The sequence below is a fragment of the Cherax quadricarinatus genome, chromosome 11, assembly GCF_038502225.1.
Source record: "Cherax quadricarinatus isolate ZL_2023a chromosome 11, ASM3850222v1, whole genome shotgun sequence".
Classification (NCBI taxonomy): domain Eukaryota; kingdom Metazoa; phylum Arthropoda; class Malacostraca; order Decapoda; family Parastacidae; genus Cherax; species Cherax quadricarinatus.
The window spans coordinates 2,149,840-2,172,653 of record NC_091302.1 but is presented as its reverse complement, the minus strand read 5'-3'; the positions used below and the strand labels follow the sequence as shown (position 1 = coordinate 2,172,653).

The 22,814-nt window shown below is 51.6% G+C and overlaps 1 protein-coding gene across 1 annotated transcript in view; it reads left to right on the top strand.

The window, feature by feature from the left end:
• The window catches only part of LOC128687676 (uncharacterized), a 126,816-nt gene that overhangs the window by 87,013 nt on the left and 16,989 nt on the right, over positions 1-22,814 (top strand). Inside the window, exon 2 of the mRNA XM_053775266.2 lies at positions 11,990-12,067. Within this exon, the coding sequence (XP_053631241.1) occupies positions 12,017-12,067 (51 nt within the window). The 5' untranslated portion in view covers positions 11,990-12,016. The remainder of the gene's footprint in view (positions 1-11,989; positions 12,068-22,814) is intronic.

Here is a 22,814-nt window from a genome sequence, read left to right as displayed (position 1 = left end):
ACTATCACTGTGGTCTCTCACTATCACTGTGGTCTCTCCCTATCACTGTGGTCTCTCACTATCACTGTGGTCTCTCACTATCACTGTGGTCTCTCACTATTACTGTGGCCTCTCACTATCACTGTGGTCTCTCACTATCACTGTGACCTCTCACTATCACTGTGGCCTCTCACTATCATTGTGGTCTCTCACTATCACTGTGGCCTCTCACTATCACTGTGGCCTCTCACTATCACTGTGGTCTCTCACTATCACTGTGGCCTCTCACTATCACTGTGGTCTCTCACTATCACTGTGACCTCTCACTATCACTGTGGTCTCTCACTATCACTGTGGTCTCTCACTATTACTGTGGTCTCTCACTATCACTGTGGTTTCTCACTATCACTGTGGCCTCTCACTATCACTGTGGCCTCTCACTATCACTGTAGCCTCTCACTATCACTGTGGTCTCTCACTATCACTGTGGCCTCTCACTATCACTGTGGTCTCTCACTATCACTGTGGTCTCTCACTATCACTGTGGTCTCTCACTATCACTGTGGTCTCTCACTATCACTGTGGTCTCTCAATATCACTGTGGTCTCTCACTATCACTGTGGTCTCTCACTATCACTGTGGTCTCTCACTATCACTGTGGTCTCTCACTATCACTGTGGTCTCTCACTGTCACTGTGGTCTCTCACTATCACTGTGGTCTCTCACTATCACTGTGGTCTCTCACTATCACTGGTCTCTCACTATCACTGTGGTCTCTCACTATCACTGTGGTCTCTCACTATCACTGTGGTCTCTCACTATCACTGTGGTCTCTCACTATCACTGTGGTCTCTCACTATCACTGTGGCCTCTCACTATCACTGTGGCCTCTCACTATCACTGTGGCCTCTCACTATCACTGTGGCCTCTCACTATCACTGTGGTCTCTCACTATCACTGTGGCCTCTCACTATCACTGTGGTCTCTCACTATCACTGTGGTCTCTCACTATCACTGTGGCCTCTCACTATCACTGTGGTCTCTCACTATCACTGTGGCCTCTCACTATCACTGTGGCCTCTCACTATCACTGTGGCCTCTCACTATCACTGTGGTCTCTCACTCTCACTGTGGTCTCTCACTCTCACTGTGGTCTCTCACTATCACTGTGGCCTCTCACTATCACTGTGGTCTCTCACTATCACTGTGGTCTCTCACTATCACTGTGGTCTCTCACTATCACTGTGGTCTCTCACTATCACTGTGGCCCCTCACTATCACTGTGGTCTCTCACTATCACTGTGGTCTCTCACTATCACTGTGGCCTCTCACTATCACTGTGGCCTCTCACTATCACTGTGGTCTCTCACTATCACTGTGGTCTCTCACTATCACTGTGGTCTCTCACTATCACTGTGGTCTCTCACTATCACTGTGGCCTCTCACTATCACTGTGGCCTCTCACTATCACTGTGGTCTCTCACTATCACTGTGGTCTCTCACTATCACTGTGGCCTCTCACTATCACTGTGGCCTCTCACTATCACTGTGGCCTCTCACTATCACTGTGGCCTCTCACTATCACTGTGGCCTCTCACTATCACTGTGGCCTCTCACTATCACTGTGGCCTCTCACTATCACTGTGGCCTCTCACTATTACTGTGGCCTCTCACTATCACTGTGGCCTCTCACTATCACTGTGGACTCTCACTATCACTGTGGCCTCTCACTATCACTGTGAACTCTCACTATCATTGTGGCCTCTCACTATCACTGTGAACTCTCACTATCACTGTGAACTCTCACTATCACTGTGGCCTCTCACTATCACTGTGGCCTCTCACTATCACTGGCCTCTCACTATTACCTGGAGTTTACCTGGAGAGAGTTCCGGGGGTCAACGCCCCCGCGGCCCGGTCTGAGACCAGGCCTCCTGGTGGATCAGAGCCTGATCAACCAGGCTGTTGCTGCTGGCTGCACGCAAACCAACATACGAGCCACAGCCCGGCTGATCCGGAACTGACTTTAGGTGCTTGTCCAGTGCCAGCTTGAAGACTGCCAGGGGTCTGTTGGTAATCCCCCTTATGTGTGCTGGGAGGCAGTTGAACAGTCTCGGGCCCCTGACACTTATTGTATGGTCTCTTAACGTGCTAGTGACACCCCTGCTTTTCATTGGGGGGATGGTGCATCGTCTGCCAAGTCTTTTGCTTTCGTAGTGGGTGATTTTCGTGTGCAAGTTCGGTACTAGTCCCTCTAGGATTTTCCAGGTGTATATAATCATGTATCTCTCCCTCCTGCGTTCCAGGGAATACAGGTTTAGGAACCTCAAGCGCTCCCAATAATTGAGGTGTTTTATCTCCGTTATGCGCGCCGTGAAAGTTCTCTGTACATTTTCTAGGTCGGCAATTTCACCTGCCTTGAAAGGTGCTGTTAGTGCGCAGCAATATTCCAGCCTAGATAGAACAAGTGACCTGAAGAGTGTCATCATGGGCTTGGCCTCCCTAGTTTTGAAGGTTCTCATTATCCATCCTGTCATTTTTCTAGCAGATGCGATTGATACAATGTTATGGTCCTTGAAGGTGAGATCCTCCGACATGATCACTCCCAGGTCTTTGACGTTGGTGTTTCGCTCTATTTTGTGGCCAGAATTTGTTTTGTACTCTGATGAAGATTTAATTTCCTCATGTTTACCATATCTGAGTAATTGAAATTTCTCATCGTTGAACTTCATATTGTTTTCTGCAGCCCACTGAAAGATTTGGTTGATGTCTGCCTGGAGCTTTGCAGTGTCTGCAATGGAAGACACTGTCATGCAGATTCGGGTGTCATCTGCAAAGGAAGACACGGTGCTGTGGCTGACATCCTTGTCTATGTCGGCCTCTCATTATCACTGTGAACTCTCACTATCACTGTGGCCTCTCACTATCACTGTGGCCTCTCACTATGACTGTGGACTCTCACTATCACTGTGGCCTCTCACTATCACTGTGGCCTCTCACTATCACTGTGGCCTCTCACTATTACTGTGGCCTCTCACTATCACTGTGGCCTCTCACTATCACTGTGGCCTCTCACTATCACTGTGGCCTCTCACTATCACTGTGGCCTCTCACTATCACTGTGGCCTCTCACTATCACTGTGGTCTCTCACTATCACTGTGGCCTCTCACTATCACTGTGGCCTCTCACTATCACTGTGGCCTCTCACTATCACTGTGGCCTCTCACTATTACTGTGGCCCCTCACTATCACTGTGGCCTCTCACTATCACTGTGGCCTCTCACTATCACTGTGGCCTCTCACTATTACTGTGGCCTCTCACTATCACTGTGGCCTCTCACTATCACTGTGGACTCTCACTATCACTGTGGCCTCTCACTATCACTGTGAACTCTCACTATCATTGTGGCCTCTCACTATCACTGTGAACTCTCACTATCACTGTGAACTCTCACTATCACTGTGGCCTCTCACTATCACTGTGGCCTCTCACTATCACTGGCCTCTCACTATTAATGTGGCCTCTCATTATCACTGTGAACTCTCACTATCACTGTGGCCTCTCACTATGACTGTGGACTCTCACTATCACTGTGGCCTCTCACTATCACTGTGGCCTCTCACTATCACTGTGAACTCTCACTATCATTGTGGCCTCTCACTATCACTGTCAACTCTCACTATCACTGTGGCCTCTCACTATCACTGTGAACTCTCACTGTTACTGTGAACTCTCGCTATCACTGTGGCCTCTCACTATCACTGTGAACTCTCACCACCAGTGTGGACTCTCACCATCACTGTGGCCTCTCACTATCACTGTGGACTTTCACCACCACTGTGGACTCTCACCATCACTGTGGCCTCTCACTATCACTGTGAACTCTCACTATCATTGTGGCCTCTCACTATCACTGTGAACTCTCACTATCACTGTGGCCTCTCACTATCACTGTGGCCTCTCACTATCACTGTGGCCTCTCACTATGACTGTGAACTCTCACTATCACTGTGAACTCTCACTATCACTGTGGCCTCTCACTATCACTGTGGCTTCTCACTATCACTGTCGCATCTCACTGTCACTGTGAACTCTCACTATCACTGTGGCCTCTCACTATCACTGTGGCCTCTCACTATCACTGTGGCCTCTCACTATCACTGTGAACTCTCACTATCACTGTGAACTCTCACTATCACTGTGGCCTCTCACTATCACTGTGGCCTCTCACTATCACTGGCCTCTCACTATCACTGTGGCCTCTCACTATCACTGTGAACTCTCACTATCACTGTGGCCTCTCACTATCACTGTGGCCTCTCACTATCACTGTGGACTCTCACTATCACTGTGGTCTCTCACTATCACTGTGGCCTCTCACTATCACTGTGAACTCTCACTATCGATGTGGCCTCTCACTATCACTGTGAACTCTCACTTTCGATGTGGCCTCTCACTATCACTGTGAACTCTCACCATCACTGTGAACTCTCACTATCACTGTGGCATCTCACTATCACTGTGGCCTCTCACCATCACTGAGGACTCTCACCATCACTGTGGCCTCTCACTATCACTGTGAACTCTCACCACCGCTGTGAACTCTCACTATCACTGTGGCTTCTCACTATCAGTGTGGCCCCTCACTATTACTGTGAACTCTCACTATCACTGTGGCCTCTCACTATCACTGTGAACTCTCACTATCACTGTGGCCTCTCACTATCACTGTGGACTCTCACTATCACTGTGGCCTCTCACTATCACTGTGAACTCTCACTATCATTGTGGCCTCTCACTATCACTGTGAACTCTCACTATCACTGTGGCCTCCCACTATCATTGTGGCCTCTCACTATCACTGTGGCCTCTCACTATCACTGTGAACTCTCACTATCACTGTGAACTCTCACTATCACTGTGGCCTCTCACTATCACTGTGGCCTCTCACTATCACTGGCCTCTCACTATTACTGTGGCCTCTCATTATCACTGTGAACTCTCACTATCACTGTGGCCTCTCACTATCACTGTGGCCTCTCACTATGACTGTGGACTCTCACTATCACTGTGGCCTCTCACTATCACTGTGGCCTCTCACTATCACTGTGAACTCTCACTATCATTGTGGCCTCTCACTATCACTGTGGCCTCTCACTATCACTGTGGCCTCTCACTATCACTGTGGCCTCTCATTATCACTGTGGCCTTTCACTATTACTGTGGCCTTTCACTATTACTGTGGCCTCTCACTATCACTGTGAACTCTCGCTATTACTGTGAACTCTCGCTATCACTGTGGCCTCTCACTATCACTGTGGACTCTCACTGTCACTGTGGCCTCTCACTATCACTCTGGCCTCTCACTATCATTGTGGCCTCTCACTGTCACTGTGGCCTCTCACTATTACTGTGGCTTCTTGCTATCACTGTGGCCTCTCACTATCACTGTGAACTCTCACTAATACTGTGAACTCTCGCTATCACTGTGGCCTCTCACTATCACTGTGGCCTCTCACTATCACTGAACTCTAACGATCACTGGGGCCTCTCACTATCACTGTGGCCTCTCACTATCACTGAACTCTCACTATCACTGTGGCCTCTCACTATCACTGAACTCTAACTATCACTGTGGCCTCTCACTATCACTGAACTCTCACTATCACTGTGGCCTCTCACTATCACTGTGGCCTCTCACTATCACTGTGGACTCTCACTATCACTGTGGCCTCTCATTATCACTGTGGCCTCCCACTATCACTGTGGTCTCTCACTATCACTGTGAGTTCTCACTATCACTGTGAACTCTTACTATCACTGTGGCCTCTCACTATTACTGTGAACTCTCACTATCACTGTGAACTCTCACTATCACTGTGGACTATCGCTATCAATGTGGCCTCTCACTGTCACTGTGAACTCTCACCATCACTGTGGACTCTCACTATCACTGTGGCATCTCACTATCACTGTGGCTTCTCACCATCACTGTGGACTCTCACCATCACTGTGGCCTCTCACTATCACTGTGAACTCTCACCACCGCTGTGAACTCTCACTATCACTGTGGACTCTCGCTATCACTGTATCCTCTCACTATCACTGAACTCTCACCATCACTGTGAACTCTCGCTATCACTGTGGCCTTTCACTATCACTGTGGACACTCATCATCACTGTGGCCTCTCACTATCACTGTGGACTCTCACTATCACTGTGGCCTCTCACTATCACTGTGAACTCTCACTATCATTGTGGCCTCTCACTATCACTGTGGCCTCTCACTATCACTGTGGCCTCTCACTATCACTGTGGCCTCTCACTATCACTGTGGCCTCTCACTACCACAGTGAACTCTCACTATCACTGTGAACTCTCACTATCACTGTGGCCTCTCACTATCACTGTGGCTTCTCACTATCACTGTGGCCTCTCACTATTAATGTGAACTCTCACTATCACTGTGGCCTCTCACTATCACTGTGAACTCTCACTATCACTGTGGCCGCTCACTATCACTGTGGACTCTCACTATCACTGTGGCCTCTCACTATCACTCTGAACTCTCACTATCAATGTGGCCTCTCACTATCACTGTGAACTCTCACTATCACTGTGGTCTCTCACTATCACTGTGGCCTCTCACTATCACTGTGGCCTCTCACTGTCACTGTGAACTCTCACTATCACTGTGAACTCTCACTATCACTGTGGCCTCTCACTATCGCTGTGGACTCTCACTATCACTGTGGCCTCTCACTATCTCTGTGAACTCTCACTATCAATGTGGCCTCTCACTATCACTGTGAACTCTCACTATCACTGTGAACTCTCACTATCACTGTGGCCTCTCACTATCACTGTGGACTCTCACTTTCACTGTGGCCTCTCACTATCACTGTGAACTCTCACTATCAATGTGGCCTCTCACTATCACTGTGAACTCTCACTATCACTGTAGCCTCTCACTGTCACTGTGAACTCTCACTATCACTGTGGCCTCTCACTATCACTGTGGCCCCTCACTATCACTGTGGACTCCCACCATCACTGTGGCCTCTCACTATCACTGTGAACTCTCACCACCACTGTGGACTCTCACCATCACTGTAGCCTCTCAACATCACTGTGGCCTCTCACTATCACTGTGGACTCTCGCCACCACTGTGGACTCTCACCATCACTGTGGCCTCTCACTATCACTGTGGACTCTCACCACCACTGTGGACTCTCACCATCACTGTGGCCTCTCACTATCACTGTGGATTCTCACCACCACTGTGGACTCTCACCATCACTGTGGACTCTCACCACCACTGTGGACTCTCACTATCACTGTGGACCCTCACCACCACTGTGGACTCTCACCATCACTGTGGCCTCTCACCAAAACTGTGGCCTCTCACTATCGCTGTGGACTCTCACCATCACTGTGAACTCTCACCATCACTGTGGCCTCTCACCATCACTGTGGTCTCTTACCATCACTGTGGACTCTCACCATCACTGTGGACTCTCACTATCACTGTGAACTCTCATCATCACTGTAGCCTCTCACCATCACTGTGGCCTCTCACTATCACTGTGGACTCTCACCATCACTGGCCTCTCACCATCACTGTGGACTCTCACCATCACTGTGGCCTCCCACCATCACTGTAGCCTCTCACCACCACTGTGGCCTCACACCACTGTGACCTTTCACCAACACTGTGGTCTCTCACCACCACCACTGTGACCTCACACCACTGTGGCCTCTCACCATCACTGTGGCCTCTCACCACCACTGTGGACTCCCACGACACCAATGGGATTACTAACAGACTCCTGGGTATTTTCAAAACCCCTGGTTGTCTTTAAGACCCCTGGCTGTCTTCAAGACCCCTGGCTGTCTTCAGGACCCCTGGCTGTCTTGAAGACCCCTGGTTGCCTTCAAGACCCCTGGTTGTCTTCAAGACCCCTGGTTGTCTTCAAGACCCCTGGCTGTCTTCAAGACCCCTGGCTGTCTTTAAGATCCCTGGCTGTCTTCAAGACCCCTGGCTGTCTTCAAGACCCCTGGCTGTCTTCAAGACCCCTGGTTGTCTTCAAGACCCCTGGTTGTCTTCAAGACCCCTGTTTGTCTTTAAGACCCCTGGCTGTCTTCAAGACCCCTGGCTGTCTTCAAGACCCCTGGTTGTTTTCAAGACCCCTGGTTGTTTTCAAGACCCCTGGTTGCCTTCAAGACCCCTGGTTGTCTTCAAGACCCCTGGCTGTCTTTAAGATCCCTGGCTGTCTTCAAGACCCCTGGCTGTCTTCAAGACCCCTGGCTGTCTTCAAGACCCCTGGTTGCCGTCAAGACCCCTGGTTGTCTTCAAGACCCCTGTTTGTCTTTAAGACCCCTGGCTGTCTTCAAGACCCCTGGCTGTCTTCAAGACCCCTGGCTGTCTTCAAGACCCCTGGCTGTCTTCAAGACCCCTGGCTGTCTCTAAGAACCCTGCTTGTCTTCAAGACCCCTGGCTGTCTTCAAGACCCCTGGCTGTCTTCTAGACCCCTGGTTATCTTCAAGACCCCTGGCTGTCTTCAAGAGCCCTGGTTGTCTTCAAGAGCCCTGGCTGTCTTCAGGACCCCTGGCTGTCTTCAAGAGCCCTGGTTGTCTTCAAGACCCCTGGCTGTCTTCAAGACCCCTGGCTGTCTTCAAGACCCCTGGCTGTCTCCAAGACCCCTGGCTGTCTTCAAGACCCCTGGCTGTCTTCAAGACCCCTGGTTGCCTTCAAGACCCCTGGCTGTCTTCAAGACCCCTGGCTGTCTTCAAGAGCCCTAACTGTCTTCAAGAGCCCTGGTTGTCTTCATGACCTCTGGCTGTCTTCAAGACCCCTGGCTGTCTTCAAGAGCCCTGGTTGTCTTCAAGACCCCTGACTGTCTTCAAGACTCCTGGCTGTCTTCAAGAGCCCTGGCTGTCTTCAAGAGCCCTGGTTGTCTTCAAGACCACTGGCTGTCTTCAAGATCCCTGGATGTCTTCAAGACCCCTGACTGTCTTCAAGACCCCTGGCTGTCTTCAAGACCCCTGGCTGTCTTCAAGACCCCTGGTTGTCTTCAAGACCCCTGGCTGTCTTCAAGACCCCTGGCTGTCTTCAAGACCACTGGCTGTCTTCAAGATCCCTGGATGTCTTCAAGACCCCTGGCTGTCTTCAAGACCCCTGGCTTTGTCCAAGACCCCTGGCTGTCTTCAAGACCCTTGGTTGTCTTCAAGACCCCTGGCTGTCTTCAAGACCCCTGGCTGTTGTCTTCAAAACCACTGGCTGTCTTCAAGACCCCTGGTTGTCTTCAAGACCCCTGGTTGTCTCCAAGACCCCTGGCTGTCTTTAAGACCTCTGGCTATCTTCAAGAGCCCTGGTTGTCTTCAAGAGCCATGGTTGTCTTCAAGAGCCCTGGTTGTCTTCAAGAGCCCTGGTTGTCTTCAAGAGCCCTGGTTGTCTTCGAGAGCCCTGGTTGTCTTCAAGAGCCCTGGTTGTCTTCAAGAACCCTGGCTGTCTTCAAGACCCCTGGCTGTCTTCAAGACCTCTGGCTGTCTTCAAGAGCCCTGGCTGTCTTCAAGAGCCCTGGTTGTCTTCAAGAGCCCTGGTTGTCTTCAAGACCCCTGGCTGCCTTCAAGAGCCCTGGCTGTCTTCAAGATCCCTGGTTGTCTTCAAGACCCCTGGCTGTCTTCAAGACCCCTGGCTGTCTTCAAGACCCCTGGCTGCCTTCAAGAGCCCTGGCTGTCTTTAAGATCCCTGGTTGTCTTCAAGACCCCTGGCTGTCTTCAAGATCCCTGGTTGTCTTCAAGAGCCCTGGTTGTCTTCAAGACCCCTGGCTGCCTTCAAGAGCCCTGGCTGTCTTCAAGAGCCCTGGCTGTCTTCAAGACCCCTGGCTGCCTTCAAGACCCCTGGCTGCCTTCAAGAGCCCTGGCTGTCTTCAAGATCCCTGGTTGTCTTCAAGACCCCTGGCTGTCTTCAAGATCCCTGGTTGTCTTCAAGTGCCCTGGTTGTCTTCAAGAGCCCTGGTTGTCTTCAAGACCCCTGGCTGCCTTCAAGAGCCCTGGCTGTCTTCAAGAGCCCTGGCTGTCTTCAAGAGCCCTGGCTGTCTTCAAGAGCCCTGGCTGTCTTCAAGACCCCTGGTTGTCTTCAAGAGGGAGCTGGACAGACATATAAAGTCAGCACCTGACCAGCCGGGCTGTGATTCCTACGTTGGTTTACGTGTCACCAGCAGTAACAGCCTGGTTGATCAGTCCCTGATCCACCACGAGGCCTGGTCGTGGACCTGGCTGTGGGGGCGTTGACCCCCAGCACAGCTTCCAGGTATACTCCAGGTAGGCACGGTACACATCCTAGCACCTTGTATTATCCTAGAATACCTCCTAGTCTCTATCACCCGTCCTAGCACATTGTGAGCTCCTAGGATACCTCCTAGTCTCTATCACCCGTCCTAGCACATTGTGAGCTCCTAGGATACCTCCTAGTCTCTATCACCCGTCCTAGCACATTGTGAGCTCCTAGGATACCTCCTAGTCTCTATCACCCGTCCTAGCACATTGTGAGCTCCTAGGATACCTCCTAGTCTCTATCACCCGTCCTAGCACATTGTGAGCTCCTAGGATACCTCCTAGTCTCTATTACCCGTCCTAGCACATTGTGAGCTCCTAGGATACCTCCTAGTCTCTATCACTCGTCCTAGCACATTGTGAGCTCCTAGGATACCTCCTAGTCTCTATCACCCGTCCTAGCACATTGTGAGCTCCTAGAATACCTCCTAGTCTCTATCACCCGTCCTAGCACATTGTGAGCTCCTAGGATACCTCCTAGTCTCTATCACCCGTCCTGCACCTTCGTAATCTCCCACAGTAGTAACTCTACTGTGGAGTTCTTCTTAGCGTGGTATTAATGACAGGAGAGTCGAGTTTGCAATTTCCCCCTTGCAACAAACGACCTGCAGGAGCTTGCAGTACCCTGGCAGGAAGGGGCATCTAGTGTATACTACCCTCTTGAAAAAAAAGAGGCCCAGCCTTAGGCGAAACGTTGTATTAGAAAGATTGACCACTGCCGGTGTTTTTGTTCCTGCTCTCTTGCGCCCTGGGAAATGGGACATCCCGGTGTAGTACTTGATATGTAAGATATCTGTTCTGCAGATTATGGAGGAGAACTCTTCTCCAGACTGAGGGACTGACTCCCTCAACACTACGTCTTCCAGGGTGATGGACTGATTACATCGCCTTTACATCTCTACTGCTTCTGCAAGCTCTTCTGTACTCGTTGAAGAATTGAGACACTTATGCAACATATGGGAATCGTTATTAAAGAAACGTTTCACCACGCAGTGGCTTCATCAGTCTTATACAAACATGAAGGTATAAGGAGAGGAGGAGTTTGAGATAATCAGTCCCTCAGCCTGGAGTCGATGTGTTCAGTCTATCAATCTTGTAGAAAGTGCAGCACAGGGTCATAGCAGTGGCTTATATACTGTAGTACTCCTCTGTACTCGACTGAAGAAGCCTACTGTGTAGGCGATACATTTCGGAATAAAGATACCTAACTGTTGCATATATGTCTTACTTATCAGCCTGTCGGTATTGTATACCATGTTGATATTCAGTACGTGAGGTACTGAAGCAAATTCTTGGGTACCTAAGGTAAAAGGCTGTTGGCTGCCCGTCTTGTTGTGTAGAAACTGTCTTTTTGCTGTCCTCGGAGTGGAGCCGAGCGTGGTACTTTGACAGTGTTAGTCTTGTATATAACACTAAGGCCATCCACATCCTTCCTGTGTTGAAGGCTCTGCTGAAATGACAGATCTATCCAAGCTGGGTCCAGGCCAGAGATGAATCATCTTGCTCTCTCTCCTTTCTCTCTCTCTCTCTCTCTCTCTCTCTCTCTCTCTCTCTCTCTCTCTCTCTCTCTCTCTCTCTCTCTCTCTCTCTCTCTCTCTCTCTCTCTCTCTCTCTCACACATACACATACATACACAGTGTTGTCTAACAGTTGTGATCTTCTCCCACAGATGGCAGGGATGTGAGAGAGGGCAGCCATGCACACTAAGAACGTCAACATATCACAGCCTGGCCTCAACAAGAACGAAGTGAGTATCCGGATCACAGGATTCACCTCTCACCGTCGTTCTTGAGGTAATCCAATGCCCCATATCCACATTCTGGGGACAAACTGCGCCATATGTTTCTAACGCAGTAATTAGTCTTGAACATTGTAAGCCAGTCATATATAGTTTTCCTAAGTTATATCTGCTTACCTAGAGAATGTTCCGGGGATCAACGCCCCCGCGGCCCAGTCCATGACCAGTCTTCGTGGTGGATCAGGATCTGACCAACTATGCTGTAACAGTTGGCCACACGTAAACCAACGTAGGAACCACAGCCCGGCTGGTCAGGTACTGACTGTTGGTATCTGTCCAGCACTCTCTTGAAGACAGCCAGGGGTCTTAAAGACAGCCAGGGTCTTTAAGAGAGCCAGGGGTCTATTGGTAATCCCCCTTATGTATGCTGGGAGGCAGTTGAACAGTCTTGGGCCCCTGATACTTATTGTGTTGTCGATTAGCATGCTCGTGGCGCACCTGCTTTTCATTGGGGGAATGCTGCTTTCCAAGGGAGTGATTTTCGTCTGCAGATTTGGGACTAGTCCCTCTAGAATTTTCCAAGTGTATATTATCAGGTATCTTTCTCGCCTGCATTCCAGGGAGTATAAATCAAGGGACTTCAACCGTTCCCAGTAATTTAAGTGCTTTATCGTACTTATACATACCGTGAAACTCTGGGGGCGTTGAATAATAGTTCTAGGCCTTTTATGTTGCAATCAACACATCATCAGGAGTTTGAATGTTGGAGAAATAGAGTAGGAAGTCCAGGCCAATTCGTTCAAGGAAACGACTTTCTTTTCATTTCTGCAACATTACAAGCTCTTGATGATGTGTTGATTAAAACACGTCTTGATGATGTGTTGATTACAACACGTCATCAACTCTCCTTGTACTTATTTTGCATCTTTTATAGCTCGTTCGTGATTAATGAATAATGAACAACAATATATATATATATATATATATATATATATATATATATATATATATATATATATATATATATATATTATTGTTGTCCATTATTCAATAACAAATTAGAACGTTGACAGCACAAAATCTGTTCAAACTTCCCACTAAGAACACCAGGTTTGAAGCCAAAGTGAAGAGTCATTTTCAAGGTATCTCAGAAGAAGGACCAGTGTCCTAAAATACACAAGCACAGTAAGTTTGAAGGCAGTCAGATTGTATTATCAAGTTGTGATCCTTGAAGGGCGAAGGTAACTGAAGCAGACACTCAGATATTATGGCTGGAGAATCAGTTTTTCAGTCAAACATTAACTTATGTAAGTTAGGATAACTTAATAAAGTTACTGAAAGCTTAAACACCGAGGATTGTGCAGGTTATCCCGGTTATGTTGATAATGATATACAGTAGTGACAAGTTAATGATGAAGACACATGTTCAGCTGTTGGGTATCTTTATTGTTGAAATGTTTCACCTACACAGTAGACTTCTTCAGTCAAATACAGAGAATGTATCACAGACAACAGTAGTGACCAGATAAAGCTGATATAATCAGTCCATCAACCTTGTAGACTGCTACTGTATTGGACTGAAGAAACCTACTGTATAGGCGAAACGTTTCAACAATAAGGATACCTAACTGTTGCACACGTGTCTTCAGTATCAAATTATTCGACCCATTCCAGGATGATTGGAAATCCTTGAGGGACTAATCCCAAATCTGTACACGGAATCACTCCCTACGGAAGTTAAAAGCTCGGCAAGCGATGCAAACATCCCCCCACTGAAAAGTGTCATGGGTACGCTAGAGACAACAAAATAAGTGTTAGGGGCCCAAGACTGTTCATCTGCCTCCCAGTATAGATAATGCGGGTCACCAATAGACCTCTAGCTGTCCTCAAACCCCTGGCTGTCTTCAATACCCCTGGGTGTCTTCAATACCCCTGGCTGTCTTCAAGACCCCTGGCTGTCTTCAATACCCCTGGCTGTCTTCAAGACCCCTGGCTGTCTTCAATATCCCTGACTGTCTTCAAGACCCCTGACTGTCTTCAAGACCCCCTGGTTGTCTTCAAGACCCCTGACTGTTTTCAAGACCCTTGGTTGTCTTCAAGACCCCTGGCTGTCTTCAAGACCCCTGGCTGTCTTCAATACCCCTGACTGTCTTCAATACACCTGACTGTCTTCAAGACCCCCTGGTTGTCTTCAAGACCCCTGACTGTTTTCAAGACCCTTGGTTGTCTTCGAGACCCCTGGCTGTCTTCAAGACCCCTGGCTGTCTTCAATACCCCTGACTGTCTTCAATACCCCTGACTGTCTTCAAGACCCCTGACTGTTTTCAAGACCCTTGGTTGTCTTCAAGACCCCTGACTGTCTTCAAGACCCCTGGCTGTCTTCAAGACCCCTGGTTGTCTTTAAGACCCCTGGTTGTCTTTAATACCCCTGGCTGTCTTCAATACCCCTGACTGTCTTCAAGACCCCTGGCTGTCTTCAAGACCCCTGGTTGTCTTCAAGACCCCTGGCTGTCTTCAAGACTCCTGGCTGTCTTCAAGACCCCTGGCTGTCTTCAATACCCCTGGCTGTCTTCAATACCCCTGACTGTCTTCAAGACCCCCTGGTTGTCTTCAAGACCCCTGGCTGTTTTCAAGACCCTTGGTTGTCTTCAAGACCCCTGACTGTCTTCAAGACCCCTGCTGTCTTCAAGACCCCTGGTTATCTTTAAGACCCCTGGTTGTCTTCAAGACCCCTGACTGTCTTCAAGACCCCTGGCTGTCTTTAAGACCGCTGGTTGTCTTCAAGACCCCTGACTATCTTCAAGACCCCTGACTGTCTTCAAGAGCCCTGGTTGTCTTCGAGACCCCTGGCTGTCTTCAAGACCCCTGGCTGTCTTCAAGACCCCTGGCTGTCTTCAAGACCCCTGGCTGTCTTCAAGACTCCTGGCTGTCTTCAAGACCCCTAGCAGTCTTCAAGACCCCTGGCTGTCTTCAAGACCCCTGTTTGTCTTCAAGACCCCTGACTGTCTTCAAGACCCCTGACTGTCTTCAAGATCCCTAACTGTCTTCAAGATCCATGACTGTCTTCAAGACCCCTGGCTGTCTTCAAGGCCCCTGGCTGCCTTCAAGACCCCTGGCTGTCTTCAAGGCCCCTGGCTGTCTTCAAGACCCCTGGCTGCCTTCAAGGCCCCTGACTGTCTTCAAGACCCCTGTTTGTCTTCAAGACCCCTGACTGTCTTCAAGACCCCTGGCTGTCTTCAAGACCCCTGGCTGTCTTCAAGACCCTTGGCTGTCTTCAAGACCCCTGGCTGTCTTCAAGGCACCTGGCTGTCTTCAAGACCCCTAGCTGTCTTCAAGACCCCTGACTGTCTTCAAGACTCCTAGCTGTCTTCAAGACCCCTGGCTGCCTTCAAGACCCCTGGCTGTCTTCAAGACCCCTGGCTGTCTTCAAGAGCCCTGGATGTCTTCAAGACCCCTGGCTGTCTTCAAGGCCCCTGGCTGTCTTCAAGACCCCTGACTGTCTTTAATACCCCTGGCTGTCTTCAAGATCCCTGGCTGTCTTCAAGACCCCTGGTTGTCTTCAAGAACCCTGGCTGTCTTCAAGACCCCTGGCTGTCTTCAAGACTCCTGTTTGTCTTCAAGACCCCTGGCTGTCTTCAAGACCCCTGGCTGTCTTCAAGACCCCTGGCTGTCTTCAAGACCCCTGACTGTCTTCAAACCCCTGGCTGTCTTCAAGACCCCTGGCTGTCTTCAAGAGGGAGCTGGGCAGACACCTCAATTCAGTACCTGATCAGCCGGGCTGTGACTCCTACGTTGGTTTACATGTGGCCAGCAGTAACAGCCTGATTTATCAGTACCTGCTCCACGAGACCTGGTCATGGACCGGGCCGCGGGGGCGTTGACCCCCCGGAACGTCCTCCAGGTCACCTGCAGTGGTTCCTAGAATCTTACCCAAGTGACCGTACGTAAGTGCTGGTCACCGGGATCAGAATTCTGTTTTCCTGCAGGCAGGGAGGGTGGGGAAAGAGCCTTCTGCTTTGCTATCCCTAACTTACACAAACACTTGAAGTAATAGATAATTCACGATGATTTTTAATCCCAGCAGTAATATATAGTTCTTGGTAGTAGATACGTTAGTGTGGGGGTTTTTAACAAGCCCTCTGCTATTCTCTCTCTCTCTCTCTCTCTCTCTCTCTCTCTCTCTCTCTCTCTCTCTCTCTCTCTCTCTCTCTCTCTCTCTCTCTCTCTCTCTCTCTCTCTCTCTCACGCACGACAAGCACCGTAATGGAAGCGTAACTAAATCCACAGAACTCTGTGTAAATCCTTCACCATGAGAGTGTGTGTGTACCCCTTCACACACTCCTCCTCCTGGTCACCTTGTGAGGGTCACCCACCTGAGGTACTCCTTCTAGTCACCTCGTGAGGGTCACCCACCTGAGGTACTCCTGGTCACCTTGTGAGGGTCACCCACCTGAGGTACTCCTTCTTGTCACCTTGTGAGGGTCACCCACCTGAGGTACTCCTTCTGGTCACCTTGTGAGGGTCACCCACCTGAGGTACTCCTTCTGGTCACCTTGTGAGGGTCACCCACCTGAGGTACTCCTTCTGGTCACCTTGTGAGGGTCACCCACCTGAGGTACTCCTTCTGGTCACCTTGTGAGGGTCACCCACCTGAGGTACTCCTTCTGGTCACCTTGTGAGGGTCACCCACCTGAGGTACTCCTTCTGGTCACCTTGTGAGGGTCACCCACCTGAGGTACTCCTTCTGGTCACCTTGTGAGGGTCACCCACCTGAGGTACTCCTCCTGGTCACCTTGTGAGGGTCACCTACCTGAGGTACTCCTCCTGGTCACCTTGTGAGGGTCACCCACCTGAGGTACTCCTTCTGGTCACTTTGTGAGGGTCACCCACCTGAGGTACTCCTACTGGTCACCTTGTGAGGGTCACCCACCTGAGGTACTCCTTCTGGTCACCTTGTGAGGGTCACCCACCTGAGGTACTCCTGGTCACCTTGTGAGGGTCACCCACCTGAGGTACTCCTCCTGGTCACCTTGTGAGGGTCACCCACCTGAGGTACTCCTTCTGGTCACTTTGTGAGGGTCACCCACCTGAGGTACTCCTACTGGTCACCTTGTGAGGGTCACCCACCTGAGGTACTCCTTCTGGTCACCTTGTGAGGGTCACCCACCTGAGGTACTCCTCCTGGTCACCTTGTGAGGGTCACCCACCTGAGGCACTCCTTCTGGTCACCTCGTGAGGGTCACCCACCTGAGGTACTCCATCTGGTCACCTCGTGAGGGTCACCCACCTGAGGTACTCCTTCTGGTCACCTCGTGAGGGTCACCCACCTGAGGTACTCCTTCTGGTCACGTCGTGAGGGTCACCCACCTGAGGTACTCCTTCTGGTCACCTTGTGAGGGTCACCCACCTGAGGTACTCCTTCTGGTCACCTTGTGAGGGTCACCCACCTGAGGTACTCCTTCTGGTCACCTTGTGAGGGTCACCCACCTGAGGTACTCCTTCTGGTCACCTTGTGAGGGTCACCCACCTGAGGTACTCCTTCTGGTCACCTTGTGAGGGTCACCCACCTGAGGTACTCCTCCTGGTCACCTTGTGAGGGTCACCTACCTGAGGTACTCCTCCTGGTCACCTTGTGAGGGTCACCCACCTGAGGTACTCCTTCTGGTCACTTTGTGAGGGTCACCCACCTGAGGTACTCCTACTGGTCACCTTGTGAGGGTCACCCACCTGAGGTACTCCTGGTCACCTTGTGAGGGTCACCCACCTGAGGTACTCCTGGTTACCTTGTGAGGGTCACCCACCTGAGGTACTCCTCCTGGTCACCTTGTGAGGGTCACCCACCTGAGGTACTCCTTCTGGTCACTTTGTGAGGGTCACCCACCTGAGGTACTCCTACTGGTCACCTTGTGAGGGTCACCCACCTGAGGTACTCCTTCTGGTCACCTTGTGAGGGTCACCCACCTGAGGTACTCCTCCTGGTCACCTTGTGAGGGTCACCCACCTGAGGCACTCCTTCTGGTCACCTCGTGAGGGTCACCCACCTGAGGTACTCCATCTGGTCACCTCGTGAGGGTCACCCACCTGAGGTACTCCTTCGGTCACCTCGTGAGGGTCACCCACCTGAGGTACTCCTTCTGGTCACCTCGTGAGGGTCACCCACCTGAGGTACTCCTTTTGGTCACCTTGTGAGGGTCACCCACCTGAGGCACTCCTTCTGGTCACCTCGTGAGGGTCACCCACCTGAGGTACTCCTTCTGGTCACCTCGTGAGGGTCACCCACCTGAGGTACTTCTACTGGTCACCTCGTGAGGGTCACCCACCTGAGGTACTCCTTCTGGTCACCTCGTGAGGGTCACCCACCTGAGGTACTCCTTCTGGTCACCTCGTGAGCGTCACCCACCTGAGGTACTCCTGGTCACCTCGTGAGGGTCACCCACCTGAGGTACTCTTTCTGGTCACCTCGTGAGGGTCACTCACCTGAGGTACTCCTTCTGGTCACCTCGTGAGGGTCACCCACTTGAAGTACTCCTGGTCACCTAGTGAGGGTCACCCACCTAAGGTACTCCTCCTTCTGGTCACCTTGTGAGGGTCACACACCTGAGGTACTCCTCCTCCTTGTCACCTTGTGAGGGTCACCCACCTGAGGTACTCCTCCTCCTGGTCACTTTGTGAGAGTCACCCACCTGAGGTACTCCTCCTCCTGGTCACCTTGTGAGGGTCACCCACCTGAGGTACTCCTCCTCCTGGTCACCTTGTGATGGTCACCCACCTGAGGTACTCCTCCTGGTCACCTCGTGAGGGGTCACCCACCTGAGGTACTCTTCCTGTTGGTCACCTTGTGAGGGTCACCCACCTGAGGTACTCCTTCTGGTCACCTCGTGAGGGTCACCCACCTGAGGCACTCCTTCTGGTCACCTCGTGAGGGTCACCCACCTGAGGTACTCCTTCTGGTCACCTCGTGAGGGTCACCCACCTGAGGTACTCCTTCTGATCACCTCGTGAGGGTCACCCACCTGAGGTACTAGTTCTGGTCACGTTGTGAGGGTCACCCACCTGAGGTACTCCTCCTTCTGGTCACCTTGTGAGGGTCACACACCTGAGGTACTCCTCCTCCTGGTCACCTTGTGAGGGGTCACCCACCTGAGGTACTCCTCCTGCTGGTCACATTGTGAGGGTCACCCACCTTAGGTACTCTTCCTGTTGGTCACCTTGTGAGGGTCACCCACCTGAGGTACTCCTCCTCCTGGTCACCTTGTGAGGGGTCACCCACCTGAGGTACTCCTCCTACTGGTCACATTGTGAGGGTCACCCACCTGAGGTACTCTTCCTGTTGGTCACCTTGTGAGGGTCACACACCTGAGGTACTTCTCCTTCTGGTCACCTTGTGAGGGTCACACACCTGAGGTACTCCTCCTCCTGGTCACCTTGTGATGGTCACCCACCTGAGGTACTCCTCCTCCCGGTCACCTTGTGAGGGGTCACCCACCTGAGGTACTCCTCCTCCTGGTCACCTTGTGAAGGGTCACCCTCCTGAGGTACTCTTCCTGTTGGTCACGTTGTGAGGGTCACCCACCTGAGGTACTTCTCCTGCTGGTCACCTTGTGAGGGTCACCCACCTGAGGTACTCCTCCTCTTGGTCACCTTGTGAGGGGTCACCCTCCTGAGGTACTCTTCCTGTTGGTCACCTTGTGAGGGTCACCCACCTGAGGTACTCCTCCTGCTGGTCACCTTGTGAGGGTCACCCACCTGAGGTACTCCTCCTCCTGGTCACCTTGTGAGGGTCACCCACCTGAGATACTCCTCCTCCTGGTCACCTTGTGAGGGTCACCCACCTGAGGTACTCCTCCTCCTTGTCACCTTGTGAGGGTCACCCACCTCTGGTACCCCTCCTCCTGGTTTCCTTGTGAGGGTCACCCACCTGAGGTACTCCTCTTCCTGGCCACCTTGTGAGGGTCACCCACCTAAGGTGCTCCTCCTCCTGGTCACCTTGTTAGGGTCACCCACCTGAGGTACTCTTCCTGTTGGTCACCTTGTGAGGGGTCACCCACCTGTGGTACTCCTGTTGGTCACCTTATGAGGGTCGCCCACCTGAGGTAGTCTTCCTGTTGGTCACCTTGTGAGGGGTCATCCACCTGAGGTACTCTTCCTGTTGGTCAGCTTGTAAGGGTCACCCACCTGAGGTACTCCTCCTGTGGGTCACCTTGTGACGGTCAACCACCTGAGGTACTCGTCCTGTTGGTCACCTTGTGAGGGGTCACCCACCTGAGGTACTCCTGTTGGTCACTTTGTGAGGGTCACCCACCTGAGGTACTCCTGTTGGTCACCTTATGAGGGTCACCCACCTGAGGTACTCCTCCTGTTGGTCTACTTGTGAGGGTCACCTACCTGAGGTACTCCTCCTGTTGGTCACCTTGTGAGGGGTCACCCACCTGTTGGTCACCTTGTAAGGGTCACCCACCTGAGGTACTCCTCCTGTTGGTCACCTTGTGAGGGTCAACCACCTGAGGTACTCCTCCTGTTGGTCACCTTGTGAGGGGTCACCCACCTGAGGTACTCCTGTTGGTCACCTTGTGATTGTCACCCACCTGAGGTACTCCTCCTGTTGGTCACCTTGTGAGGGTCACCTACCTGAGGTACTCCTCCTGTTGGTCACCTTGTGAGGGGTCACCCACCTGAGGTACTCCTGCTGGTCACCTTGTGAGGGTCACCCACCTGAGGTACTCTTCTTGTTGGTCACCTTGTGAGGGTCACCCACCTGAGGTACTCCTCCTGTTGGTCACCTTGTGAGGGTCACCCACCTGAGGTACTCTTCCTGTTGGTCACCTTGTGAGGGTCACCCACCTGAGGTACTCCTCCTGCTGGTCACCTTGTGAGGGTCACCCACCTGAAGTACTCTTCCTGTTGGTCACCTTGTGAGGGTCACCAACCTGAGGTACTCCTCCTGTTGGTCACCTTGTGATTGTCACCCACCTGAGGTACTCCTCCTGTTGGTCACCTTGTTAGGGTCACCCACCTGAGGTACTCTTCCTGTTGGTCATCTTGTGAGGGTCACCCACCTGATGTACTCCTCCTGTTAGTCACCTTGTGAGGGTCACCCACCTGAGGTACTCCTCCTGTTGGTCACCTTGTAAGGGTCACCCACCTGATGTACTCCTCCTGTTAGTCACCTTGTGAGGGTCACCCACCTGAGGTACTCCTCCTGTTAGTCTCCTTGTGAGGGTCACCCACCTGAGGTACTCCTCCTGTTGGTCACCTTGTGAGGGGTCACCCACCTGAGGTATTCCTCCTGTTAGTCACCTTGTGAGGGTCACCCACCTGAGGTACTCCTCCTGTTGGTCACCTTGTGAGGGCCACCCACCTGAGGTACTCCTGTTGGTCACCTTGTGAGGGTCACCCACCTGAGGTACTCCTGTTGGTCACCTTGTGAGGTTCACCCACCTGAGGTACTCCTCCTGTTGGTCACCTTGTGAGGGTCACCCACCTGAGGTACTCCTCCTGTTGGTCACCTTGTGAGGTTCACCCACCTGAGGTACTCCTCCTGTTAGTCACCTTGTTAGGGTCACCCACCTGAGGTACTCCTCCTGTTGGTCACCTTGTGAGGGTCACCCACCTGAGGTACTCTTCCTGTTGGTCACCTTGTGAGGGTCACCCACCTGAGGTACTCCTCCTGTTAGTCACCTTGTGAGGGTCACCCACCTGAGGTACTCCTCCTGTTGGTCACCTTGTCAGGGTCACCCACCTGAGGTACTCCTCCTGGTCACCTTGTGAGGGTCATCCACCTGAGGTACTCCTCCTGGTCACCTTGTGAGGGTCACCCACCTGAGGTACTCCTCCTGTTAGTCACCTTGTGAGGGTCACCCACCTGAGGTACTCCTCCTGTTAGTCACCTTGTGAGGGTCACCCACCTGAGGTACTCCTCCTGGTCACCTTGTGAGGGTCACCCACCTGAGGTACTCCTCCTGTTAGTCACCTTGTGAGGGTCACCCACCTGAGGTACTCCTCCTGTTGGTCACCTTGTAAGGGTCACCCACCTGATGTACTCCTCCTGTTAGTCACCTTGTGAGGGTCACCCACCTGAGGTACTCCTCCTGTTAGTCTCCTTGTGAGGGTCACCCACCTGAGGTACTCCTCCTGTTAGTCTCCTTGTGAGGGTCACCCACCTGAGGTACTCCTCCTGTTGGTCACCTTGTAAGGGTCACCCACCTGATGTACTCCTCCTGTTAGTCACCTTGTGAGGGTCACCCACCTGAGGTACTCCTCCTGTTAGTGTCCTTGTGAGGGTCACCCACCTGAGGTACTCCTCCTGTTAGTCACCTTGTGAGGGTCACCCACCTGAGGTACTCCTCCTGGTCACCTTGTGAGGGTCACCCACCTGAGGTAGCTACCTTGATCCACCTGTTATCACAGCCTCAGCAACCACTTATTATCATAACCGGAATCCATATAATTGTTATAATAATTTATGGCCACTCTCCTGCTCTCTGTGGCTCTCCGTGGTCCCCGACCACTCACGGCTCTCACAAGACCATCCCAGACCGTCTGCAACTGGTCATGACAGTCCCTGACCACTCATGACCCTTGCAAGACCGTCCCAGACTCCCTTCAACTATTCGTGACAGCCCCCGACTACTCACGACTCTTGCAACCCCATCCCAAACGGTATACGATTTTTCGTGACCGTTCCCGACCACTCACGACTCTCCCAAGACCATCCCCTGACCACCTGCAACCAACCGTGACGGTGCTTGACCACTGA